The 27382-nt window shown below is 48.6% G+C and overlaps 1 protein-coding gene across 1 annotated transcript in view; it reads right to left on the bottom strand.

Moving 5' to 3' along the window:
- Positions 1-11445: 11445 nt before the first annotated feature.
- Positions 11446-27382, bottom strand: part of SYT13 (synaptotagmin 13) — a 35985-nt gene continuing 20048 nt past the window's right edge. Inside the window, exons 2-6 of the mRNA XM_039867718.1 lie at positions 22226-22451; positions 19616-19750; positions 17765-18066; positions 13927-14056; positions 11446-12092 (exon numbers count right to left, since the gene is read on the bottom strand). Coding sequence (XP_039723652.1) covers positions 11788-12092; positions 13927-14056; positions 17765-18066; positions 19616-19750; positions 22226-22451 — 1098 coding nt within the window. The 3' untranslated portion in view covers positions 11446-11787. The remainder of the gene's footprint in view (positions 12093-13926; positions 14057-17764; positions 18067-19615; positions 19751-22225; positions 22452-27382) is intronic.

A 27382-nucleotide genomic window follows, 5' to 3' on the forward strand; every position in this document is an offset into this window, starting at 1 on the left:
CTCAAATGTGGTGGCTTCAGACAAGACAGAGCCTTTTAACTCAGCCCCCAGCTTAGGAATGACAACCATTGGCTTAGAATAAAATGTTGGTGTCTCTAGAGTTAAGACTTGTTCTAATTGGGCTGGCTGATTAGTGACTTTCTTTAGCTTCTGGAGGGGGTGGGAAATGAGATTAGGTTTGTGGCCAATTGTGCCAAGCAGATGCACTGCAGAGCCTGAGCCTGGGAACCAGGAGCCCTTGTGATTAAAATGGTCTGCTTCTCCTCAGTGGAGAAAAAAGACCCACTGCCGTCTAATATCTGTGAAACCTGAGGACAGCCCAGCCCTGTCTGCAGCTCTTGCTGTGTCAGAATCCCCAAGTGTTGACTGCCTGGCTGAATATGATTTTTTTTGACTGCCGACAACTTTCTGTAGTGCTGGGCGGGTCCTTCTTGCCTCATGCTCACTTGAGAGTGAGAACAGGCTCCAGCTCCAGGATCCCTGGAAGGCCCAGGTCAGTGCTAGGCCCTGAATCCAGGGTAGTTGGGGGTCTTGGCCCCAGTCCCCCATGTTTTCACGTTGGGTTATCTTGCTGAGTCCCCTCTCCTTGGCTTGCTTATGTTGACCCTTTAATTTGGAGGAAGGACCTTGTAATTATTTAAGGTCATGTTTAAGGTGATGCTTAAATGGTTTCCATTTGTTTGGAAGTGTTACCAAGAAGGAGCAATGGGAAAAAGTATGTAGAATGCTGAAAATGATCGTGGGGAGACTGAGATGGACCCCAAACTTGGCCCAGCCTGGGCTGCAGGGCTAGTCACCTGGAACATCGCGGGGTCCAGGATGTGGCCTGGGGGTTGAAATAGGACTTCTAGATTCTCTCTTCATTTTTCCTCCCACCCCCTGTAGGAACATAGAGTTGGTTTTGGCTTATGGTCTGGGTTGATTTCCGAGTAGAATTTGTGTGTTTTCTTGGTGCTGAAACCCAGTTTGGGCAGAATGGCTCTAGTCCCACTGGACCTCACATCCCCTCCCCCGCTTCAAGTGGCAGGCCCAGCCAGGCCAGCTTGGGACAGTGGAGGCAGGGGGGCCAGGCCTCCTTAGATGAGAATGGTGTGTTCAGAGGGCAGGTGAGCTTGGGACAGTCCCATTCCAGGCATGGGATTCATGGGGCTGGTGCTGGGTCTTAGGTTCTAGTCCGGTCTTGAGGAGGGAAGATTATGTCAAGAGACACACAGGGCCATGTTTCTGCTTGGAGGAAGGCCCCTAGCTGCCCTCCCCTTGTGGGCGCTTCAGCCGAGTGGGTGGAGCTGTGATATTTTAAGGAGCCTTTGAGGTGATCTCTGTGTGTTAGCCAGAGGGAGAAAAAGTGCCCTTTGGGGAGGAAAATGGTACGGCCCTTCTCTTCCATGTGGCTCTCCCCCCCACCCCAATCCCTTCAAGTGGTATGCCCCGGAAATACCTATGCAATCCAGCCTCCCTAGGAGAGGGCATGGAAGCAGGGGTATGTGCAGTGTATAATACAAATGCTACAGCATATATATTGTATATATGGACATATACAGTACGTATACACACAGAGTAAGAGATTGAATCACATCTATATATCTATAGATAATATCCTATATATTTATACATTTCTATGTTTTAAATAGATATAAAAATAGAGTCTATAGAGAGCTGGGAGAGCAGCGGGAAAGCCTGTGTCGTGCAAAGCGGGAGGAGGCAGAGCCTTTGTAGGGGGCGATGAGGGAGCTAAGCAGGCAGGATTTGTTGGGAATGGGGCCTCCTACCCGGAGTGTTGGAGAGAGGAGTAACTGGGTCCTGGCCCTCTCCGTGCACTTTCTCTCCTTTACCTCAGGCTTGGTCTGAGGTTGGAAGGAGATACTCACTCCCTGAGCTCCAGCTGAAGTCCCCCCTACATCCTCCTGCAAGCCTATGCTTAGGTGGTCACTGCTGCTTGGCTGTAGGACGTGGTCACTGACCCCTGGTGTAGGGACCACTGCACAATTTACCCCCAGTACCCTCCACCCCAGGAATGAGCAGCATTGGTGGCCATAGGAAAGGTGCAAATTGGACCATGAGTGGTCCAGGAAAGATGCTGCCCCTCCCCATTCATAAGCTTCTACTACCCCCTAGAGGCCAAACCTCTGAAGTACAGTCACCCACTCCACCACTGTCTGCCAGACACTGGAGAAGTGAAGTGGGCAGTGTGAGCATTGCCAGCCAAGAGCTGCCCACCATCCAGAGGCTTTCTGGCCAGGGGAGGGGGCATCAGCTAACGGAAAAGGGTGGAAGAGACACATCCACACACTCATAAATTCAGTAGCAATTCAAGTTCAGAAGCAGGGCTTTGGCCCAGCCCACTTTGCACAGCTGCTGCTGCTGGCTGTACTCAGGACAACACTCTTTCCTCTCCTGCCTATTGACCCCTCACCCCACCGCCACTGGCAGGTTTAGTTCACATACACTGTTCTGATTCTGTGACTCGAGGCAGAGGCTGAGCCGGATGCCCCAAGCTCATCCTCTTCCGTCGGGCACGGCGCCCTCCTCAGCTTGTACCTGCTATCGTCCCCAGCGGGCGGGGATGTCTGGGGCCTGAGGGGGCACTGGCGCAGCTGGCAGCACAACGGAGGGCTTGTGCAGCCCTGACAGGATCAGAAGCCCATTTCGCTTCTAGGTTTCTCTCAGTAGTTTCTTTCCCCTGGAGGCAAGGGAGGGGGTCTGATGGGGCTGCAGATGAAGGGAGACAGGGCAGGTTTGTCCTCTGTTCTCTGGACCAGCCTCTGCCTTTTGGCTCTCCAAAGGCACTTATCTCTCATCCCCAGCCTCCGCTGACCCCCTGTGCGCTCTTCCCCACACTCCTACCAACGGACCTCAGTCTCCAGCAGACCCGCCCCTGTACCTACCGTCCAGAGTGGGTCTGTTCTGCCAATGCCCACCTCCTCTTCCTTCCATGTCCGCCTGGGTCTCCTTGAGCCACAGCTAGCTGCCAACCGGGTCTCGGAACACCCTCCAGGGCCTGGCTCAAAAGAGACCAGGCCCAGCCTGAGCCTTCCTCCCGCTGCGGTGGATCAGACCCATGGCCAAGGGATGGGCACCCCTGGGTAGCAATCCCACAATGCACTGTACCTCAGAGAGAGAGCAGCCACGGGGCATCGAGAGCACCAGGCCCTCCGTCCAAAAGACAGCTGGTTACAGTACCGCTCACAAAAAGACAAAGGCCAGGCTGCCCTCGACACCACACCCCTCAGTCTTCACTTCTGTCTCTCCAGAAGAGCCAGCAGTCTGATTCAGTCTTTTGCAGCCCCTGTCTCTCTCCTTCTCTCCACCCCCACGCTGCTGAACCGTTTCATTTCGATCACAAAGGAAAAATTAAGTGGGGGTGGGGGGAAATACCTAGGAGTCTGTTATCACATACATATTAATATGTTAATACTTTCTTTCTTAAAAAAGAAAAAAAAACTCATTATTTTGCAGACTACGCTTTATAGTACCTGTGTGACGGGACCTAGAACACTGGATACCAATAGAGCTATGTTGGTTTATCATAATATGTACGCAGAACCTTTCCTTTTGTCATATTATCCTTGTAATGTAAGAAGATTGTTAATAAAAGCATTTAAATTTACTCACCACGGTTGAATCTCTGCCTTCTTGCCTCTATCCCAGGCCTGTACTCAGGGCGATTCAGATGGGTTCCATCCAAAAGGCTTCGATGTCAGGTTAGGAGTCTGCCTGTTGCCAGGTTGGAAGGAACTAAAAGAGGCCGTAAGCCCCTTCCTGCTGCTCTCACTTCAAGTCCACTCCCAGCAGGTAACTTACGTACCTCACCTGTCGGTCAGGCCAAAGGAGGTATAGCCCAAACCATTACAAATAAATCTGCCTCTCTCTCCGAATGTGTTTATCCCACAAGGATCTCTTGGAGAAAGCACACAGAGCTATTGTAGGTAGATAAAAGGTTTCTAATTCTCCCTCCACTGCTGCTCATGATTCTCTGCTTGCGGGCTGGGTCGCTGAGGAGGGGTCTTTCCCCAGTTGTTTGCTAATGGTGCCGGTATAGGGTGGGTGACAAGTGATGTTTTGCCCAAATTGTTTTAGAAAGAAGGTGGGTGCAAATTCGATGAAGATATAGATAAGCATTTTTATTTTTTCCTCCCGGATGCTAAGCCCTCCTGCTCCCAGCGGCCGCTTCCCCCGGGGCCGGCTTCCTCTCGGTGGCCTTTTCTCCTCCCTTCCTTTAGCCTCTGTGTTCTTACTGTCATCTCCCTCTCAGGCCCCAGAAGCCCCCTCGGCCACTAAGAGGCTTCCTGTCGTGAAAGTCACCCCTTAGTCTCCATGGAATGTTCTGATTTTCTTCTTTTCCCAGGGGACGGGGAGTAGGGGAGGAAGGATCATGGGGTCACAGCTGTCCATGTCTAACCAACCCAGGTGAATCAGGGTCAGCCACGCCCCACTGCTGGCCTTTCAGCAGCCCTGTCTGAGATCTGATGATAATTCCAGCACCAAGAAGCAAAGAAAGGAAAGTAACTTGGCACTTTCATCTGCACTCGGGGAGGTCGGTCTCCCCAAAACAGGGTTTGGAGAATGTGCTAGGGAGAAGAGGTCTAGTCCGCTCCCCTCTCTCTTCTCCCCAGCTGCTCTCCTGCTTCCCTCTCCAAGTTTCAAAGAGCAAGTTGCGTCCACCTCGGAGAGAAGACTCAGCAGACCGGCTTGCTGCCCGAAGACCTGAAGGGCTGCTATGTGACAATTTCTAGAGCGGTCTTTTGAAGACACAGATCTGGTCATGGCACTCTCTCTGCTTAAAACCCTCCAGTGGTTTCTTATTGTCTTTAGAGTTCACTCCAAAGTCTCGATCGTGACCCTAAGCGCTGCGCGATCCAGCCCCTGCCTACCCTCCGTCCTCGTCTGTGTCCTCCTCTGCACGGAGGTGCAGCCATGCTGGCTCCTCTCTGTTCCTCAAGCTCACCGAGCTCTTTTCTACCTCAGGACCTTCCAGTCCCCTGGGGTCTCTGCTTGCCATAGTTCCCTGGGATGGTTGCATGGTTGAGTTCTTCTCATCTTTTAGGTGTCGTCTAAAGTATCTTCAGAGAGGTCTCTCCTGACCACCCTCTCTAAAGAGCCGCCCTCAGGGTACTGTTCAGCGCATCTCCTGATATTTCCCTCATAACGCTTATCTCAGTTTGCAACTGTATATCACGTGTGTGTTGGGGGAGGGGGGCAGTTATTCTATATCCGGTCTTAACTCTCTAAGTTGTTGTGCCCGCAGGGAAAAATGGACAATTTTTAATACCACTATGTGCAGTTCCTATTAATACGCAGTGTTTATTGAAGGGATGAAGGGACGAACGACTCGAAGCAGCATCTGATAAAAGTGCAATCCCAGCAATGCTGTGTTGTTGGCAGCAGATGTCCTGGTTTCCTATTTGATCAAAATGACCCTGCACCTGACCCCTGGCTACATCTGGCCTTGACCTTGCCCTTTCTCCGTACAAAGCTAGAGGTTATCCCTGAGGTGCTTTCTTCAGTTCTCCTTCCCTCCAACTTCCTCTTGTCCCTTGGATAATGTCCCCCCAAGCCTAGTGTCCCCGAATTCCTCTAGGTAAGAGAACTTTTCCAGCTTCTTTCAGCTTAGTGGTTCTCAGTCAGTTGTTCCAGAAAGCATTTTAAAGCTATTGCCTTTGCATCTGTTACGACCCTTGGTTGTATGGCAGAGCCTGGACTTTAGGGTTAGAGTTGTACCAGATTGAAACGCCCCCTCTGCCTCTTACAGGCTCAGAGATCATGGACAAGCCACTTATCTAAGTCTGTCTTCAGTGCTGAGTACAGAGCAGCGGTTCTTACATGCTATTTCTCATCATTATCATTGTCATTGTTACCTCTTAGATCAGGATGAAGTAGATGCTAGACAGTGATGGAGTTTTCTTCTTTCATCCAGAATTCCTGGGGCTACCCCGAGTGAAGGGTTGCCCGTGACTTCTAACGTAGAACAACTAACACCTATTCTGACAGCTAGCATGGACGCCTCTGCCTGAATGGAGATCACTTTTTCCTTCTCAGCCTAGAGAGAGATCCTCATGCGACTTCTGCTTCAGCAACTCCTCTCACCTGGCTCTTGAAGGAAAAGGGACTGCATAGAGGTTCTGTTGGTTTGTTTGTATTTGGCTGGAAAAACGGGTTTCTCCTTGCCTGTCTTTGGTTTGTATCCCTGGGTTTCTGAAACAGGATTTCTGCAATCACTCCCTTGCCAACGGGCTGCCTTGAAACACCAAGAAAGAGTATGGGGAAGTGGGGAAGGGAAACCATGCTCCAACTCGGGCTGCGTTGAGAGGAGACCACATCCAGCTGAGGACGAGCTGCAATAAGGCCCCGAGCACACATTGGCCACCACTAGACCCGTTTCCATTGCAATGTCTGGCTTCTGGCCCCAAGACTGGCTTCCTCCCACCTCCTCCCAGGTAAGTTCCTGCCTCCATCTCTGGCTTGGGGAAGCTGCTGAGGTTCCTGCCAGGGACCATCTGTGCTGGCTCACCTGCAGGAGAAGGAGGGGAGCGCTGGGGCAGTTCTTCAGCACCTGCCCCAAGAAAGTGCCCGACCCCGAAATCCGTTCACAGCCACATCTTGTGGCTCTTTCCTTGCCAGGCGTCTGCCCTGGGAGGGAGACGGAACAGATGCTAGGGTTCCGAGCTCCAGAAATGGCGGTGCTTCCCATTGGCTCTAAAAATATAGAAACTCTTGGGTGGAAAATTACCACCGGTTCCATTAGCAATTAAGGAAATGAGAAGAGACTGACTCAGAGCTTCAGGTGACATTGCATATTGTCTGGAGGAGTGGGTGGCTGTCAGGAAGGACTGTCAGAAGATGCCAGGGAGTATCACCAGGCATGGGGCGGGAAGAGCACGTTCACATGGATGTTAGTTTAGTTTGTTTTACACAAGAGATTGGAGGCCAAAGATGTGTGAAAGCTATGTTGTTGCCAGTCTAGATCACAGAACCACAGAATGTTAAATCTGTTCAATCTAGAAGGGACCTTAGTGATCACTTGATTCAAATTCATTTTACAGAAGTGGAAACTGAGGTCCAGAGTCAAATGACCTGCCCAGGGCAATGAAGGTGGCCCAGTAACAAAGCTAAGATGGTTATAGGGTCTCAGCTCCTACACACAGTTCTCAAAATTTGAGTCCGCTTTATGTGCAGGAGCTGAGTTTATTTAAGGCCGTTCAGTGGAAAGCCTTGTATAAAGTGATTAAGAATACTTCTTTCCTCTCCCATCTCTCTTTTATATAAATCCAGACTCTCAAATATTAGTTTTGGGCTCCAGCGGGCCATTTCATATGCATTATTACACATGAAAGTCTGTATAATATTTGGCTATGTGGAATAAGACCCACTTCTCCTACTTTACTATAAAAATAAAAATCTTGGTTGTCATTAAAATATGTTTAAAATACAAAATAAAGAATTATATGCACAGACTTGGAAAATGAAGACATCTCGTGGCTGGTTTTCTGGAGCATTTATTTATCCTTTCTAAAAACTTTGCTTTAAATTCCATGTGACCTGGCAGATTTCCTGCTGACTCTAAAATTCAGGCCCTACTTCTGGCGTATTGCCCAATCCTCTTCTTCCAGAGACCAAGGCTGCAGAGGCCACCAGGAGGGCCTAGGTGACAGGGCTCCAGGATTCCCCTGGTACCTGCCCACCATCTCGGGGTTCCTCTGGCTGCATCATTGACTCTTCCAGTGATGGGAGTATTTCTTTTAGGAATATTAAAGAAAGACGAGTCTCTAGTTTCCACCTGCTTTTTCTTCTCAAGAATGGGTTTAAAGCCCCAGTAATGTTCGCATCCCTACTTATATGTAGCCTCTTTGATTCAGTACTCAAGCAAGATCATTGAGGTGCATGTGCACACACATAGAGCAATCTATTATCCAGCCATTCTACTCATTCCTAGATAGATGTGGTAGAGAAACTTGCACATGTGTACAAGGAGACATGCACAAGAATATTTATAGCAACAGCAAAAAAAAAACCCATCTAAATACACATCAGCAACAGGTTGAGATTGTGGTATATCTACACAATGGAATATTATATAGCAGTGAAAAACAAATGATCTAGAGCTACATATATCTGCATGAATAGAGCTCAAAACTTTAACATGGATCAAAGATAGTACACTACAATTTACATAAAGTTTAAAATGCACAAAAACATCTATGGTGCTTAGAGTTTTGATACACATGTAGTAAAGGGTTAAAAAATGCTTAGGGCGAGAAATCCTAAATTCAGGATGGTGGTCTCCTGAGTAAAGGGCCGAGGGGACTTCAACTGTATTTGTCAAGTTTTATAACACTTGATGGTGGTTCATGAGTATTTATCAAATTATTTTTCTGCATTTTATATGTGTAAAATATTAAGCGAAAAGAAAAGAAAAAAACACCAGTGAACCCAGCTGGGAATTATTTATTTATCACTGAAAGGTTTTTGCTCCAAAGAGTGACACCAGACATATGACTACAATGTCTCATGCGTCTTCTTGTGCTTCAGTTCATAATTACAAAACAAACACACACAGCATTGACAACAGGAAACATGGGTGGCAGAAACAAATCACAAAGACTAGATCACTCTTTTCTTGGTCCTCACCTCGATTTGGCTTAGATTGCAGCCACCTGCCACCCGGGACTCCTTACATCCCAAAGGAATTGCCCTTGAAGAACAGTTCTTCCATCTGGCTCTCTTTACATAGCATCATTTGGGGTGGTTTGTCACACGACCCACACCAAGAGTCATATCTCAAATTGAAATGGACAGACACGTGCAAGGTCTTGATCAATAGGCACTCAACAAATATATATTGATTTGACATAATAAGTGGAGTCACAGATTAATGAGAGTGGACTCCCAATTCTTTATCCCCATTGCAGTATCTATGAAAGAAGCAGATCATCTTGTGGCCATCAGTCTAGTCTACATGGTTTCTCTCTTTATTTTCACCTCAGCTTCATGCCCTTCTTAGAAGACGCTCTCTGGCAAAGTACAAGGTGTTCCTTTCAAAAAGATCAGATGCACTCACACAGACTCAGGTACTCTAATTTGGTAGTAAATTGCAAATGTATCTGGTACAAGGTAAGAAGATGCAAAGATTACTGGTGTTTTTTGATTTGGCAGTTTAGTATCTCTGGGTAACATAAAATTCACCACGATGGAGTTTGGGTGGAAAAGCACAGCGATTATATTATATTCTTTTCTACCTTTAATTCCATGTATGCGGAGAGCTACGAATTGTCACTAGGTGAAAGGTAATTCTCAATGTCATGAATTTCTAAGCCATCAGATTTCCGATTCCTTTACCATTGAGACATCAGCTAGCACTCTGATTTATATGCCATTTGCAGTGTCTTTTTCTGTCTGCTCCCTTATCCATCCTTTAGTCATTAATTCATTCAACAAAAATTCATTGAGGGCCATTGAACCAGCTTTATTCTAGGCGCTTGTAATACACCAGTGAACACAACAGACAAAAACCCCTGCAAAATCTATCTCATGTCCATACATGCCTGCTAAGATGTTCTGTGGTGGCATTTGACTCTTATCAGGGGTAACCTTTAGTTTGGAGATTCCGGAAAACTAAACTTTTGCGATCCAAAGAAATGAATACCTCATGGTGGAATGACCATAGGTGGAGTAGATATTTCTGGGATCGGAGACACCACCCAATCCATCTCAAACATCCTTTGGTGTGACTGTAGGCAGGTGCGTAGATTTAGAAGGAAGTGGAACCACATTCCCTGATCTTAAGTCTAGAATCCAGAGTTTTCTAGATTGCAGTAGCAGATGTTACCAAGAAGAGAGTACCAGCCAGCTTACATAGGGAATGTTTTGTTCTCTTTTAATCATGCCAACCAAGAAAGAGAGATCAGCGGTAGGGGAGGGGTGGCTGTCTCAAAAACATGATATAGGAAATCACTAATAAAGGCTTTGCTGAAAAATCCTTGGCAGGAGGTGGGCAACCTTAGTGATCAGGATTTCCAATTATCTGAAAGACTTTCCCATTAAAGAAGAATCAGATATTTATTCTGTTTCTCCAGAGGGTGGGTAGAACTTATTTCTAATGCGTTTCTACTTCTATATAGAAAGGGAAAATAATGACTAAAGGTGATAAGCTCCCTGCTCAGAGTCCTGGGGAGAGGCCAAGAATGACTTGACTTGTTGAAGGTTTATCTATCTTGTTTAGGAAGTTTCTTTTAGATCAGGGGACTGGTGTGACATCAGAAGGCTCAGAGTTTGGATGTCAGTATTGAGGCGTTCGAATGCAGAATCCATGATTCTGGAAACGCCTGGAAGGGTCGCGACACTTTCTAGGCATCGTCAGCTGCCATCTTGAAGCTTAAAGATGATCTGCGAGTGGCCTCAGAGTTTGTTTTTAGCCTATAACTTCTGAGCACGATTTCGTCTATCGCATCGTTCCCACAGATAGAGCTGCCACGTCATCAGTCCTATTTTACAGGTGGCCAGCAACAGAACCCAGGACTCCTGGTTCATGGGCAAATATTATATCCACTCGGCAAGGCTCATAATTTAATTAATCATGCGGACAGCTATTTAGAATAATAAGGTAGGAATCTGGAACGTAGTTGCTGATTATTTACGGATTATAAAGTGAGAAGCCCTGAAAACTGAAGGGGGAAGCGAATTTGCAAAATCTTTATTTCCTATTTAAAGTTATCTTCCTTCTCCACCTCCACATAGCCAGATGTAGTAGACTAATTAACACGTTCCCCAAACGGAATTTCTCCGGAAGTGGCTAGGACGCTGAGAATGGGTGGGTCTGTCTCAGAGGGTCACTTGGGTGATGCTGGAAGGCATGACAACTAGTGCCCAATGACTAATAGGGGATCTCACCTCTATGTTGTCAGGGAAGTTCTCCCCAAGTATAATATAAACTGATTTTGAGATAAAACAATAAAGTTATTCAATGAAAAGTACAAATTCAATCCAAGAGCAGGATCCGAAAAGCACAAATGAAATATTAAGAATTAAAATAATTAAATAAATACAGAGGTCCCCAAATTTCGCAACAGAGATGGCTGAGCTGTCCATCATTGGAACCAAGGTATTGGGGCCCCGACGAGGACTGTGAAAACCTATCTGAAATATTGTAGGAACGGATTTCTCTGAATGCGGTACTCCAACCTCTGCATCAAAACCACCGAGTGCTTGTTAAAAAGAGGGTTCCCGGGGTCCAGCCAGGAACACTGATTTGGAAGGTCCCTGGGTGGGCCTGGGGAATCTGCTGGTGATTCTTCACACACTAAGGTCTGAGAACTGCTGGGTCGTCGCCTTGGGTGGAGAGCTTGATCTCATTCTCGCTAAGGTTTCACCCCACCCTGACAATCTCTAATTTTATGAGTTGATCCAGGATACCTTTATCATTTTTTAAATGCTTATTTTTAAAAAGCCACATTTTTTTTTTGCTCTGTTATTCCCCAAATTCAGCTTTCCCTGCACCTGGCCTGACCCCACCTGCAAAACCTACACTAGGGCTGTATTTGATAAGTGTCTCTTCAATGACACAGATGAGCAAAATGCATTCCTCAGCGTGACCCGAATGTCCACACACTGCCCTGCCTTGCTTATTTTTTAGAACGGGAGTGTGATGAGAGAAGAATAGGGTCCTGGCCTTGGCAAACGTGGCTGTCTTCTGGGTGTCAGAATGAGGATGGGGCCCAAGGAGGAGGTCACAGAAGACAGCTAGGCTGGAGGGGTGGAGCTGTGCCCAAGAAGAGAGGTGGACCAGGCAGCTGGCTACAGATGCAGCTGGTGCCACATGGCGATCTGCCGGCGTGGGTTTTTGAGCATCTCCTCCCAGTGGCTGCGCTCAGAGCCCGAGGCATGCAGGCCCAGGCTGCAGTGGCCCAGCATGCAGCTCTGCCCCTCCTCCTCCTGGCCCAGCACCTCCAGCTCCACGCTGGAGGCCCGCAGCAGGTCAGCGGGTAGCTCAAACATGATCATCTCATTCCACACGGGGTTGATCTTATGCTTGGCTCGTTTTGTCTGCTTCTTCTTCAGCTTCCGAGCCTGGTGCTTTAAGGTCACCTTGACAGAGACATCTGGAGTGGGACAGAGGAGAAAGAGAGATGGAGAGAAGGGCCAAGAGTTAGCTTCTGGGATGTGGTGTGGGGCCTAGGATGATGCTTCCTCTTAGGGATGGAAAGATAGGGTCTCTGGCTCAAGATCTGCATTGATGGTCCTCCCACAATGGGCCACGTATTCATTCAACAATTATTAAATGTTCAGCATATGATGAGCAAAGGTTCCTGCTTCATGGAACTTACACTCAAATATGGAAAGCAGACAATGGCATAAGCTATAGGTCTGGTCATTGGGTGGCCCACAATTATGCTAGAATACAGCCAGGGAACCATTTGCTACGAGCCTTTCCAAGTGCCTTCATGTCCTACATCAAACTAGGCCTAGGACAATGGCTACGACATCCTGCAGGTTGATTATAAACTCAGACCAGAAAAACTAAGCTACCCCATATCTTCATCCCCTTGGTTCTTCATACAAGCATTTTTTCTATTATTAAGATAGTAGGTCACCTGCTGGTTGGTTGCATTCTCCACCTCTGTTCTTCTGTAAGTTTTACTTGAGGACCCCAACTTCACGTGGAAGGTGAGAGCAGGCTGCCTGGGCCCCCGCGTGCACTGCACAAATAAAGCCACCCCCTAGGAAACCCTGCCTCTAGGAAAATGGGTCACCAGATGAGCTTTCAAGTACATCACAAGGCTCAGGACCTGGAGTGCTTTTTCATTGGTCAACGTTCCCAAAGCTAATGTTAGAATAATTGTTACTCTCTATTTATTGCTATAATTATCACCCCCCCGCCCCGTGGTTAGTTTCTTATTTGAGCAGATATTTGAGAGACAAAGTGTTGTGCTGTAATTGTCCTGACAGGAGCTATAAAAAAAGAAGAGGAGGCAAAGAATTGTCTGGAGGGAATGAGGAAAAAGCATTGAATTCTGACCTTTGGTTTGGGAATCTGTCAGCAAGGCCAGCTCTTCTGATTTCACTCACCCAAGAGCTTTTGCTCAAAGATTCTGAATGCAGTGGCAATTCTTTATTTGTATCCTGCTATAAATACCTATTTATTTATATCCTGCTATGAGCACTTGGTCTGGGTCCAGGTATCATACAGCTAACCAGTGCTGCTTTCCTGCTCTGACAAGAGAGCCTCTTTGGTCTCCAAGACTTGGGGCCTGTGCTGAAATGTCCAGAAGGACAGACCAAGGCTTCCAGAAAATTGAAGAGATGTTTATTTGGGTAAATGGACCACAGACGCCTTAAACTGCAGGCTGCCTCAGCCCATGCACCCACATACCTTCTGCCATCACCCACGCCCAGCTGGTGTGGGGGTGGCAGGTTGACAAAGGCTGAGAAGAGACTGGGGTGGGTGTGGGGAACACAGTGGAGGCCAGCTGAGATGGGAGAAGGAGACCCTGGGGTTCTCGACACTTGACCGTAATGTGGGTGCAGCCAGGCCTGGGTGACAAGGGCTGGGCCAAGTCTCCTCTACAGCCCAGACACTCTGCTCCATGGCTACAGTCTGACTCTTGGCTTCCTACGACCCATGGGTAAGACTGATTCCTGTCACGGTGGATCTTCAAGGCTGGAAGTCCCAGGTAGGTATGAGCTCATTCCTGGGCCCTGACTGATGTGACTGGCCCAGGAGTAAATACATATGAACTTAAAGAAGTAAGTGTGTTCTTAAAAATTGGTTCGTGAACTTGGGGTGGAGGACACAGCTGAGGCTGACTCCACAAATGTACTCACGTCCCATCTCCCTGCTCACCTGTCCCCATTGGCTCCCAGGTGCCACTTCCCTCTGCACACATTCCCAGGGGCCAGAGGGCCTCTGGCTCTCTCCTCTCACACGTCACTCACCCTTCCCCAGGAGCTCCTTGGACTGGTTAGAGTGGAGGTTCTTGGCCTTAATCAGCACCACCAGGAGGCGGTTGGCAGCCGGGAGGTAGCTGATGGAGAGAAGGACCTCTCCGCTTCCTGCAGAAGTTTCCTGAGACAGAAGAGAAGATACAGGAGCGGGGCTTCATTTAGGGGTGGCCTCTGCCACACTGACTAATGCTGAGGCTGCCATCACATTGAACTTGAATCCAACAGGAGTTCTAAAAACCATTAACCCATCAGCTCTGGTTTCTCCACCCTCCTCCCTTGGAGGGCACAGAAGAATTAGATGTGGCATGTGCTTCAATAAGACATGGTGTCATTTGCGACAAAATGTGATTTTCCAAATATCTTATATTCAAATAACATATAAAACAGATCAAAGAGATGACACTCTGGATATGGCAGGGGTAGAGGGCCAGGGCCCCCTCTCATCCTTCATCCCCCCCACTCCCCAGCTCCTAGGGCATCTTTATGGAACACTAAGGTCCTAGGGAACACACAGAATCACTGCATTGATCAGTCGGGTTCTTGGGGCAGTGGGGAGTTGTGATTCATCACTCTGAAAAGATAATTTTTTCTAGCCCTTGCAGGGCCGAGAGAGTCAATAATGTCATGTACTAATGCTGAGCAGGGCCTTGCTCGGTCAACAGAATGGCCAACTATGTCAACAGAAAGCTGGGCATATGATGTTAGGTAATGCACCAGAGACCACTGGCAATAATTGCGCTTGGCAGGAGGTGTGGAGGCCTCTGCAAAGCAACCAACACGCTCTGTCTCCATCTGCAGCTTTACAGAGTGTCTCCATTGAAATTCCAAAAAGAAATTGTTTGGCATTTCAAGAAATCCATTGAGAGACAAAAATGACCAAAAGAGCCCCCACAGGACGCAGACATCTGTCATAGTCCAAAGGTGGTGCTAAGAATATAGACTCTAAAACCAGACTCTCCAGGTCTGAGTTCCAATCCTACCATTTACTAGCTGTGTGACCTCGGGCAAGTTATCTGACTTTCCCAAACTCCCATTTCCTCATCTGCAAAATTGGAATAATAACATCTCCAAGCAATGGTGGTGTAAAAGTTAAATGAATTAATATGTAACAGCTTAGAACAGTGCCTGACACACTAAGCACTGTGTAATTGTTTGCTTTATCACCATCGGTTATTAAGGAAGGACAATGACTACTTCTTGTGATTATTAAGTGGGAACATTGTTTCTGGGTGAATAAGGGCCAGTCTAAGCTTTGGAAGTGAGCCTGGTTGAAGGACCTGGCCAGTCCTCTGCCTGAGTCACATATTTCATCCAGGAAAAATTTCTTTAGCATGACCCTATTGATTCGACTAGCCAAGGCGACTAGTCATAAGATGAAATGATTTGGGAGCTGCTGGGACTTTGGTAATGGCGTGAATAATAGCAGCTAACATTAATTAAACACTTACTATGTGCCAGATGTAATTATATTATCTATCCCGCTAGGCTGTAAGCTCCACAAAGCCAACCCAGCACCCAGCACACAGTTGAAACACTGTAAATATTTATGAGAAAGAATGGTGAGACATCTCATTTTATCTTGACAACAACCCTAAGAGCGACACTGATCTTATTCCCATTTTCAGCATAAAACCCTGATGCTCAGAGAGGGCACGTCACTGGGCAAGTTCACGCAGCCAGAAAGTAGCAAAGCTAAGCCCTGAATGGAGGTCTGGTCTGACAGCAAAGCCCAAGTTCTAAACCTGTGGCTCTCCAGAGTCCTCAGCGGATAGATTTCTCATTTCACAGCGAAGGAACTGAGGCCCTGGGAGGCGTCCAGGTATCCAGAGGGGTGGCAGCAGAGTTGGAATAGGCACCACCCTGCTGATTTAAGGGAACTGACTGGAGGCCCATGGTTGGCCTGGGATGTAGCCACTGGGTGACCAGGCTTGAGCACTCAACTCCCCCCTGCCCAGGTGAGAGGAGCCTGGACTTGTCAGCCGTGAAGGGCTCATCACCTTTGTGTAGGGTGCCAAGAGCCCCAGACAAGCCCAGCCAGCTGCACCACAGTCAGAGGGTTTAACAGCATCTGCCCCTCAGCCCTGTTGCTTCAAGTATCTGCTGAAAAAAATACAGGCAAACCTCAGAGATATTGTGGGTTCAGTCCAGACCACCGCGATAAAGTGAGTATCATAATAAATGAGTCATAATCTTTTTGCAGGTGGAGGGTCTTGCCGTCCAATTGTAAAAATATGCACCATCCATGGAGCTCAATAAAGTTAGACAATAAAGCGAGGTATGCCTACAACCCTCTTTCATTCTCCATCCTTTCATGGCTTTTCCTGCCCGCCTCCATCTTTCTCTTGAGCTGTCAATGAATCATTCAAGCTGCCTTTGGAGTGAATTGCTCTATGGCCTCCGGTGACGCACATGCCACTTTCAGCTGAGTGTCTTCCGGTGAGAACTGGGGCACCGCTGCTGGCACCTTTGTTAACTCATTCTGGCCTAGAGAAGAAACACATCTGGGCCGCAGTGACTGAAAGCTCTACCCGCCTTGCTCACATCAGCATGCATCCTCCAGCTGGAGCCAGGGGCTCCCTAGCCTGGCCTCAGGCCTCTGTCCTGCCACATGCACTGAGACTGTCACCTCCTCCGACTGACTCCAGGCTGCCCTCTGAGATTGCTCACATTTGTGGAAAGCAAGCCAGCAGTCCAAGTGGAAGTGAGAGTGTATTTGTGCAACAGAGACAACTACAAGTATGGTGATTACTAGAATGGATGAGCCATGAGGGCAAGGCTTTGTCTTAACTACTGCTACATCCCCAGCTCCTGGCACGGTGGAAACCGGGCAAGGTATTTGTGGAATGAATGAATGATTTTGCTCTTTTAGGGGAATGGTTAGAAGTGGATTAGGTGCCTGAGACTTCTGCCTAGATAGGCTGGAGTTCCGCCCTTTTGGGGGTGGCACTAAAATCTCCAGAACCCTAAGGGAGCCCCTCCACCTCCAGAGAAAGATGGTTTACCAGACGAATAAACCAAAGCGTTGGTTCCTCTGTGCAGAGCCCCCGGCTGGGATTCCACACAAATCCCAAATCACACACTATTTAGAGAGTGTGCTTTGGAACAGCCTATTTCCAGCTGAGAGTAACTGTCCATTTTTATCAATTTTCTGAGCCTTGGAAAGAGAGAAAAATAAGACAAGAAAGAGATCATAGCAAAAACGGGAGCAGGTGGGAAGTGAATGTATACTCCCTGTGCCTGCAGCATCCATCAGGAAAGGCGCCTGCTGATGGCACCTCACACGCTGTCAGGCACCTACATGGCATGGGGACAACACAGGACTTACAGCCAGAGCAACCTAGCCTCAAGGCCGAGCTTGCCTTGTCCCAGATGGGAGACCTTGCATGGATGACTGAACTACTCTAAGCCTCGGTCCCCTTCACTGTAAATGGGGGAGCCACAGCGTTATTGGGTGCTCATCTCCCCTGCAGTGTCTGGCACATAGTAGGTACACAAGGAATAGAAACAAATTTAAGTAGGGATAATACTGTCAACACCAGCGCTAATGCACTCATAACATGTCTTCCATGATGGCAGGAAAGGTCTTTGCATGCCAAGGTAGAAGCAAAACTAGACATAAAGAGTCCCAAATCTTGGGTTATGGATCTCTTCCAGCCCTGCACTCTGTTCAGACTCCAATCTTCTTACATACACACACACACACACACACACACACACACACACACACACACGTCATTTCAGCACCTGCATTGGGGTCTCTGTGGCTTGTTCTGGTTAGTTGGTCTCCAAGCTTGGTCATTTTACCTTTCCTGGTGAGAGGTAACCCTACCTTAACTGAAGTCTTCAGCTCATCCCACTGAGCAACCCCCAGAGGCACCGACACCCCATCCAGGCCCAAGCGGAGCTCCCCAGCCACACTGTGGCGGGAGAAGCGGTCGCAGGTCCTCAAGGTCAATGTCAGGGTTGCTGTGGGGAGCTCGTCCTCCGCCAGAGGGAGCACCAGGCCTTCCTCCCAGATGGTGTGCAGCTCCCGCTTCTTCAGGGCTGTCTGGGCCTCCACAGAACCTATCCGGTTGGCCACACTGCCTTGGACGTAGCAGTCACAGCCTCCGTCATGGTCACTGGTCACAGCTGCAGCCAAGGACAAAGCAACACAGACATGGGGCTTCTTGAGGACCAGGTAGGAGAGAGTCACTGCCCTGCTTTAAGCTGCGGAATCTGGCTTAACGGTCATGACCTGGGATGTGTGAAAGACCCCAGGGCTGACCACCCTGGCTTTGTGGACTCACCTTTCACTAAGACATTTAGAGATAGGAGATCTTCCAAGGGGGTCGATATCAACACACACTGGTCTTCCTTGGAGAATGGGGACAAGACTTGGTGCTTCCCAGAGCCCTCCGCACCTCGTGACTCTGAGATTTCCCCCAGGCACCAGGGCCCACAAACTGCTGCTGGCTTCTATTAATGTTGCTGCTGACACCATAATTCATTTGTTCTGTACTTCAAATATTTGCTACACAATCACTTGCAATGTGAATCACTGGGCCACTACCTCATGAACGGTTTTATATCCTGAACCTTGGTGTTTTTGATGCTTCACAATGTGAAAATTTGCACCTGTGGTGCTTTGATGACTGGTTCCTGAATGATCATGTGAGAAGTGGTAGCTGACGTTCCCCAGGAAGAGGAGAACTGAGGCCATGTGTCCTGACAGAAAGAGCTTCAAGGGACGTGAGTGTAGTCCTGGCTCTGGCACCAATTAGTTGGGGTGATCTTAGACCAGTCACCTGATGTTGCTAGATCTCAGACTCTTAATCTGCAAAATGGGACCACTGTGAAGACTGAATGAAATAAAGTATATAAAAATACATTTAAAATCTTAAAAGAAAATAAAAAGGAAAGATGATCCCTCAAAAAAAATAAAATTAAATACAAAAGTCCCATTTATCCTACCCACAGCCTCCAGCTTCCAGAAGCCATGGAGGAGCCATATTAGCCCCGACTCCTTTGCAAAGTCTTAGCTTTGTTTGCCGATGAACTGTCAGGGTAGGGAGACCAGGGACAGCCTGACCCCCTCATCAAGACAACCTGGTTATAGGAATGCTGACCACTCAAATCCTCTCTGTGTCCAGCACAAAGCCCTGCCTAATGTCAAAATCACCTATGGCAGAGATGGCTAGCCATTCGCCAAAATCCCATATCCTCTTTTTGCTGGGCACCTGTTGAGCCACGTTTCCCCTCATCCTTTGCAGTCAGTGTCCATGTGACTGAGTTCCAGCCAATGGGATGTGAGCAGGAGCGATGCATGCCATGCACAGGTTACAGTTTTTAAGGAACAATTGAGCCCTCTCCCTATTCTCCTGCTCCTCTGACCTGCTAGATACAGATGACAAGAGGCACGAGGGGATTATGGAGCCACACGTGGAAGGAATCTGGTCCCTGAATTACCGTTTGGAGGAAAGCTGTCCACCCATCAGGAATCTCCACTTTGAACTGTTATGTGAGAGAGAAAAAAAGCCCCATGTGTCTGAGCATCACATGTTTCAGGGTCTGCTTGTTACAGAGTGCTAATCTAGCACCCAGGGATGCCTCCAGCTTCAGATGCTCCCATATTCACCTGCACGGCTCCTCCAGGGGGGACAGACACACAAAAGTCCCTGAAAGTCAACTGACAGCATACCTTCCAGACGAGTCACAAACAGCTCTGCCTTCTGCTGGTCATAGTCCAAGCAGTAGTGGAGTTTGGGGGCTTGGTTCCAACTGGCAGCCTTTTCTGGGTTCCAGGTCTCCATGACACAGACATCCTCTACCACACCTGTTAAGAAGGTAAAGCTGTCACTGACACGCACGTAGGGATCCTATTTTCTAGATCACATCTTTCCCATCTCTGCCACCTATGCCACCAAATGAAACCCCAAGCTACCTAGCCAGGTGCAAATTCATGGTGGCTGCACCTGTGGTCCTGGGCCTTACATCACAGCCCAGTAGTCAAGATATGGGCTTTGGAGTCAGACAGAGCTGTTACATAACAGTTATGTGACCTTGAACAAGTTACTTGACTTCTTCGAACCTCAATTTCCTCATCTTTACAATGACAATGATAACAGTTCCTTCTTCTCAGAGCTACTATGAGCATTGAATTTTTAAAAAGTACTTAACCCAGAGCCTGGCACATGGTGAACTTTCAGTAAGAAAAACTATCACACCCTGTGTGGTTCTGGTCACCTTGCTTCAGGCAAACTATCCTGGCTCATCTGCAGCTCCACCTCTCCCACAAAGTCCAGTGCCTGCTCCCCAGGAGTTCATGGCTGAAGATAAATGTCAAAGACTGAGTCAGGAGGAGATGCTGGGGGCAAGGTCAGGGATAGTGGATTGGACTTTAGTGCATGTTCAATAAATTCTCGCTGAATGAATGCATGACTTTTCCTTTAATTCAGAAGTTTCTAAAACCACAAATACTTCTGACTCTGCCCCTCACTTGAACAGAAGCCAAACATCTGGCAGATTCTCATTATTCAAAATAATACCAGAATTAAAGGATCAAGCAGCTGCCGCAGGCTCTACTTTAAGCAAATAGGAATTTTAAAAAATTTGATTTTCAGAACTAATTTAGGAGGCAGAAATATAAAGGACTATTTAATTTCCAAAATGGTTCATTATGGGGTTCCTGCAAGCAGCGAAAACCTCCCTGGTACATCTAAGCAAGGAACAGATCGGCCGCGATGTGAGCAGTGTGTAAAGCGAGACACACATTGCTCACCGGACCCGTGCGGTGTCCAAGGGCAGCACAGGGACAACTGCAGCGAGGCCAGTGTCAGAAGGGGCTTGACTGGCATCCAGAGAGCTCAGCCCTCAGACCACCTCAGCCTTCAAGATCAAACCCAAACCAAACCAAACCAAAGCCAGCACTGCTGGGAAAAGCAGGAGCGGATTCAGCTTTTCAAGAATCAGGACTTTGAGCTCTACCGGCAGTTGATTTGGATCCTCACTGTTGGGGACAGCGTCTGGTCACTCTGGCCCCCTCTTCCCCTGTGCTCCCTTGCCTCTGGTCAATGTTTGCTGAACCAATCAACTCTTGATAGATCTCTGTGGAATCAGAACTTGTTGGTTGTTCTCTGGAATGAGGAAACATGAGGAGAAGACGCACTGTGTTCTGAATTTTTCAGAGTTCCAGACTCTGATTTGATCTCTTGGTCTCCTTGGTGCGGAGTGTGCAATCCTGGCTTCATCTGAGTTTTGAGACATCTGGGACTCCCAAGAAAAGGGAGCCCTCTCATGACTCTGATTATGATGAGCGCTCCCAAGGGTCCTCAAGCAAATTGTTTCCCACCCTCCAACCTTAGCTCTCAAGTCTTCAATGGGTTTATTTTAAATCTATTTAAAATGTGGGCTGGCAAACCTGGAAGCTGAAAGCCAACCAGGGTTCATTCATGCCACAGGCGTGAATTTGTTCTTGAAGAAAGGCCAGGCTAATCGCTGTGGTTCTGTGCCAGGTTGGGAGTGGAGTGGGCACCTGTTTACTGGCCAGGGGCTGCATCAGGGGTGGGGTCAGTGTCAAACTGGTTCTGCTGCTTCTGCTTCCACTGTCTCTGCCTCCAAACACACAAAGCAAAATCCCAAACCACACAACAATCTATTCTCCAGGCTGTATTTTTCACCTCCTTATAAATGCCTGTATGCTCCTCTGGGTTTGGGACTGTCACTGCTCCTCATATCTGTCCCAGTGCCCAACATAGCACTGCATAGCTAATGGTGTTGCATCCTTGATGTCGATGCTGAAGAGGAGAATAGAACAATAATAATAATAACATATTTTAACGACATTCTTTGTGCTAGGTCTTGAGCTAAGCATTTTATATGCATTACTTTATTTATGCTTTACAACGACCTTACCAAGCAGGTAATAGTGTGATTCCATTTTATGGATGAGGAAACTGAGGCCCAAAGAAGTTAGCAACATGACCAAGACCACATAACGAGTATATAAAAGGGCAGAGAATTTAACCCATGATTCTGAACCCATGGTTTTAACCGTGACTCTAACCCCTCTCCATAGTTGTACACATGACTTGAAAGAGACTCTCCATTTCCTAGTGGAAATCTGGGGGCCTGGGAGAGAAGCAATGTGGCAACTCAGCAGCAGGAATAAAGGACCGTAATTCTGGGTTCCGTGCCCACCTGCTTGCCCAGCGTCAGATGCCAGACACTGAGGCTGTGCCGTACCCAGCATATACAGATGCCAGCAAACCTCCTGTTACTCATGGAAGTGTGAGAGGCAGGAGACCCTTACCATTCTGAGGAAGGATGAACAGCTCCTCTGTGACCTGCCTCTTGAGGCGGCAGTCATTGGGGGCCTGGGGGCTGGCAGGTGCAGCAGGCTCCTCTGTGGTCCTCAGCGTGTAGTCTGCATAGTTGATGACTTCTGGGGCGGTCACAGCTGGCCTGGGGCCATAGATGTCTGGGAACTTGAGGAGAGCTCGGGGCTGGACGGGCTCCGTGGATTTTTTAACGTTGAACTGCAAACCCAAATCACGCCGGTTAGTCCACAAGAGGACTTCCTGCCTGTTTTCCACCCACGGGTGGGAAAAATGGTAACCCTACTTTTTATGGGAGGGCTGTGGTTCCCCACTGCTCTGAGGAGCGTAACATGGGAAGGCAAAACGTCACCTCCAAACCCAGCAGAATCCACACCATCACAAGTCATGCCGAGGTCTGCCGAGATGTCGGCCCTGTTCATCCATCCCTTCCTCCATGCATCCCTCCTACCATCCTCTGGCTGAGCCCCCGGGCTCAGCCCAGCCTGTCTCGGGTGGTCTTCCCTCTCCTGTTCTGTGTCACTTGCATCTTCGTTTTCTCTCCTCCTAGTGCTGCAATCTTACTCCTCCCCGCCTTCCCTTTTCCACCTAATAGTTCAGAAATGCTGGTGGTCCCAGCACACGTAGCACAAAGTCCTTGCAGTGACCTCTAAGCGTTTGCCCAGCCCGGCCCTGCTCATCTCCCTGACATCATGCCAGCCTCCTCTCTCTTTGCTCCCTTCCAGCCACTGAAACTTCCTGCTTCTCAAATAGGCTGAACTCTTTCTGGCCCCTTCCCCAGCCACTCACCCTCACCTCCACTGTTCTCAATGACACTGCTCCCCCAAGCCTATCACCATATCCCGCTCTTTGTTTTACAGCATTGATCTCACCCTATATTGTTTTTGTCACAGGTTGGCTTGTCTGTGGACAGTCTCTCCCCCTTGTGTATGAGCTCCTGAGCACAGGGATTATGTCTTGTCTTGCTCCTGGTGCCTAGCACAGTGTCTGCTCACAAGGAGCATGTAGTACTTACCTGTTGCTAGGGCTGCCATGTTCAGTTGTATGGTTTGTGCATTGCACAAAGGCCCCTAGATGAAGGGCAAGTGGGGGCTGACATGTAGTCTGTGCACCACTTGCCCAGCCGTGTGCCCTGGGGAAGGGCTTAGTCCATGTGGAAGAAGGGGCATCTTCTTCTTTACACAGAGACTTGCTTGCTTTTCAAGCCTTATGTATATGAGACTGCCTCACGCAGGAGTGGAATTTTCTATCTTTGCCTCCATTAGGCACTGAGATCTTTCCTGCTTGAGTGATTCAAAGTATATAACAGGTAGCAATACTAGGGGCCTGCCCAGTCCCCAGGAAACAGAAGACTAATGACCAGATCAGGAGCTTGAAATGCTGACACCCTGGTGAGCAGCCCACAAAAGGGTCCTCAAGCCGAGGTAGGCAGAGCCCACCAAAAAGCCTCCTGTCTTTCATGCTGGGCCTCCTGCCTGTTCTCTCTTTGTGGCTTCTGGGTGGACTGGCCAGGGGCCAAGGCTGCTCTACCCAGTGGCAGGAGTGGCCCAGGGGCTGGGGAGTGTGGGGCTCGGGGTGGACGCAACGCTGATCTGGTGGGGCGTGGGATAGTGCTTAAATATTACTGTTTCAAAGTTCCTGTTTACAGTGTTTTCACTCTGTTTCATTACTCAAGGACAAATCTCAGACACTCTGCCCTGTTCGAAACTGTGAGGGAGGCTGGACCTTGGTGACAGGTGCATTCTTAGTGATGCTCATCAACTGGACAGTGGATAGGGAATGCACGAGAAAGCGTAGCAGGGCCCAAGGGGTGAGAGGCAGGAGCCAGACTCTCCTGCCGGCCACCATGCAGGTTCCTGCCCTTGCATTACCTTCTGTATTCTTCAGAACTCCCTAAGGAGCTCAGGGGGCATTAAATACTTCATTCCTCTAGGTAACACTGCCCAGCAGACTGCAAAGCACCCAAGCAAAGTCACACTTGATCTCTGCTGAGTGTGCCTGGCACATGTGGGCACAAAAAGCATTTCTGCCTTAAATGGAGTGAGGTGGCTGAGATCAGACAGTGGGGGTGGTGGCAGGATTCAACCCACGTCAGCCCGGCTCCAAAGCCCACTGCACCAGTGACTCCCAAACTTTCTTCTGCCTTAAAGCCTTTTCCAGGCACAGCACTCACCCATCAAAATTGTTTGCCATTGTTACACATGGTAACTAGTTCCTACCAGGGAAGGGCCTACATAATTTACAAAATCAGGTCCCCTTTGCACCTCTGCTCCATTGAAGGTGTCACTGGACAATAAGGGGTCTGGTTCTAGTACTGACCTACCACCGGAGCTGAGTCACTTTGGGCAGGTCATTTTACTTTTCTGAGTAGTCACCTAAAGCAACAGGTGACTTCAAGGCTTGTTCCACTCCTACATTCTGAGCTACAATGAAGTGAGAGACAACAGTTCTTTATTTGCCAGTACAGGTGAGCTGGGGAGACAATCACAAACAAGAGAGTAAATGACAAGGCATATTTGGCAGTTCGGGACCACAGTGCAGAAGCAGGCAGCCGACAGTCTGTGTGAATGACTGCTGGGAGAGAGGAGACAATAGGGAGGGGGCCAGGGAGGGGCCAGGGCATGGGCTGGACCTTGAAGGACAAACTGGATGGTAGAGAGAGGGGTGGGGAGGAAGGCTGTGCTCCTGACACAAGGAGTCCCAGGGCCATCCCAGACATAATGAAAGGGCTTACATTCCACGGCAGAAGGAGGGATTCTCTCCACTGCTGGACAGAAATCCTGTGCCATCTTGTGACTGCAAGGTGAGCCAGTCTTAGCAGAAAGCTGATGGCATAGACAGCCGGGTGGAGAGACAGAAGCTGTGTCTCTAATGACAGTGTCATTAAGCCAACCAAGCCCCAAATCTGTCCTATCTCTGCTCTTCAAATTACATGAGCAATATCATTCTTTCTGTTTAAGCCAGTCGTATTGGGGTCTTTGTGACTTGCAGCAAGAGCACCCCAAACTGATGTACTACGTTTTCAGTGAGCATCACAGGAGATCATGACTCTGGAACAGAGAAACTCTGCTTAGGGTCTGACAGCCTTCTGCCACCCACCCTTGAACCTCTCTGCAGCCAGCCAAAGGCATCCTCATTTGCCGTTCATCCTTCCCCTGCCTTCACAAGGTCCTATGTGCAATGGCTGCTTTTAGTGGGGGATGATGTATAGCCCTTGACCAGGCCAAGAGCAGAGTCTGATGACTGCTACATGAGCCTCTTCAAGGAGTGAAAGCACAGCTGATTACTTGTCTCATTCTCTTGTACAATTTTATTTATTGCATTTCAAAACCCTGGTTCCACCATATCCTTCAAATGCATCTATGTTTCCACTTAAATAGCTTAAACTTCAGTGCCCAAGAAGCGGAAAAAAGGTTTGGGAGTTGAGGGAGGGAGCCTAGGAAAGGATCACAGGTGGGGAGCAAGAACGCCCGGCACAGAGGAGGCCCTCGGGGGAGCAGGTCCCTGCAGAAGGACCTGCGCTGAGCCTTACGCCTCAGTGAGGGGCAGGAGCTGGAAGTGGGATTCTCTCTCTAAAAGTCCCATCAACCTGGAGGAGAGGGAAAATGTAGATAAAGGATGGGCCAGTGGAGGCAGGTATTTAATCATTAGAGAATGCCTGCTGTGCTCGACATTGCGGGCACCGTAGAAACACCCTCTGATGGCGTATCAGATCCCTCCGATGAGTCTCCTTGGATTCACCCTGTCTCGCCTGTCTCTGGGGCCTTGGACCACTTCCTCTTCCCCACCGTAGCCAGCTCTACAAAGACTCCCACCAACTTCCCATGGGCACAGCCCCACAGGGCTTTACTGTCACACCCATGCCCTACCCCTCTTGTCACCCGCCCTGGGGCTTCTCGGTGGCTGCTGATATGTGAGACACCCAGGGACACTGCGGGTCCACCCCAGGACAACCCCGATGTGTTGCGTTAAAGCTCCATGAGGGGAAATGTGACCACTGTGAGCTGGAAACCAAACACCGAACTCTTCTCTCGTGCTCCTCCCAACAGTGTCTTCAGTGACCTCTTGAAAGATGATGCTTGAAATCCAGCAGTTGCCCTTGACCCCAACTGGCGGCCGGCTCAGTAACGCGCCCTGTGCAGGCCCTCGCTCCTCCCATCCCTCCTGCATCCCTGGACAGCAACTCCTGAGGGAGAGCAGCACAGAGGCTCGAAAAGCCCAGCTTCCTGTAATCCAGGCTAAGACAGATGGCACGGGGAGCGGGGAACCCAAACCTTCATTTAATGGACAAATATTTATTGAGTCCTACCGTAGGCCAGGTCCTATGCTAAATGTTAGGAACACAGAAGTGACAAGACAGATGCTGTCTTTTCCTATGGGGCCTCCGGGGGAAAAAAGAAATTAATTATGTATTTAATGATCTGTAAACAATACTTAACCTTACCAGAGATGTTAGGCGACCCCTTTTGTGACATGATTAACTCTTTCGCCTAAGGACTGTTTATTAATTTGAGTTTTCACACTGGGGCCTTCATCTTAAAGCATCACAGCACCCAGGAAGTTACATGGGGGTGGGGGAAGCAGACTCAGCTGGAAAAGGGGACGGATGGCTTTGAACTTTATACTCGAACTTTAAAAAAGGAGAGGGGAAGGTTGCACATAGAGTATTTAAAGGATGTCAAGCGCAGGCCAGCACGCCTGGGGTCTGCAGTCAAGCACGATGAAGCCCCTCAGAGAGGAGCTGGGCCAGGGAAGTTTCCCACAAGCCTCTGTCACTCTGGGCTCCAATACTGGTAAATACGCACACTGACATGCACATGAGTTTGAATTATAGCCTGGTGGTCAGTGTCCAAGCTCTAAAACAAGACAGCTTGGTTAGAGTCCAGTTACTTGTTGTGTGATCTTGGTTCTGATTAATTAACCTCTCTACACCTCCACTTTCTTGATCTGTGAAATGGGGATGCTTACTTTAGGGAACGGGAAGTCTTCTGGAGCAACTGGGAATCTTTCCAGTTCTATCTTAAAATCCATGTGACTTTTTGAATTTGACTCCATATGATTGTTTTAGTATAAAAAGTTTCCCTTGTTTATTTTGTGACTTGGGATGTTTCCCAGGACACTGGCTGGCACCA

This window comes from Pteropus medius, unplaced genomic scaffold (genome assembly GCF_902729225.1).
Source record: "Pteropus medius unplaced genomic scaffold, Ma_sr-lr_union100, whole genome shotgun sequence".
Taxonomy (NCBI): domain Eukaryota; kingdom Metazoa; phylum Chordata; class Mammalia; order Chiroptera; family Pteropodidae; genus Pteropus; species Pteropus medius.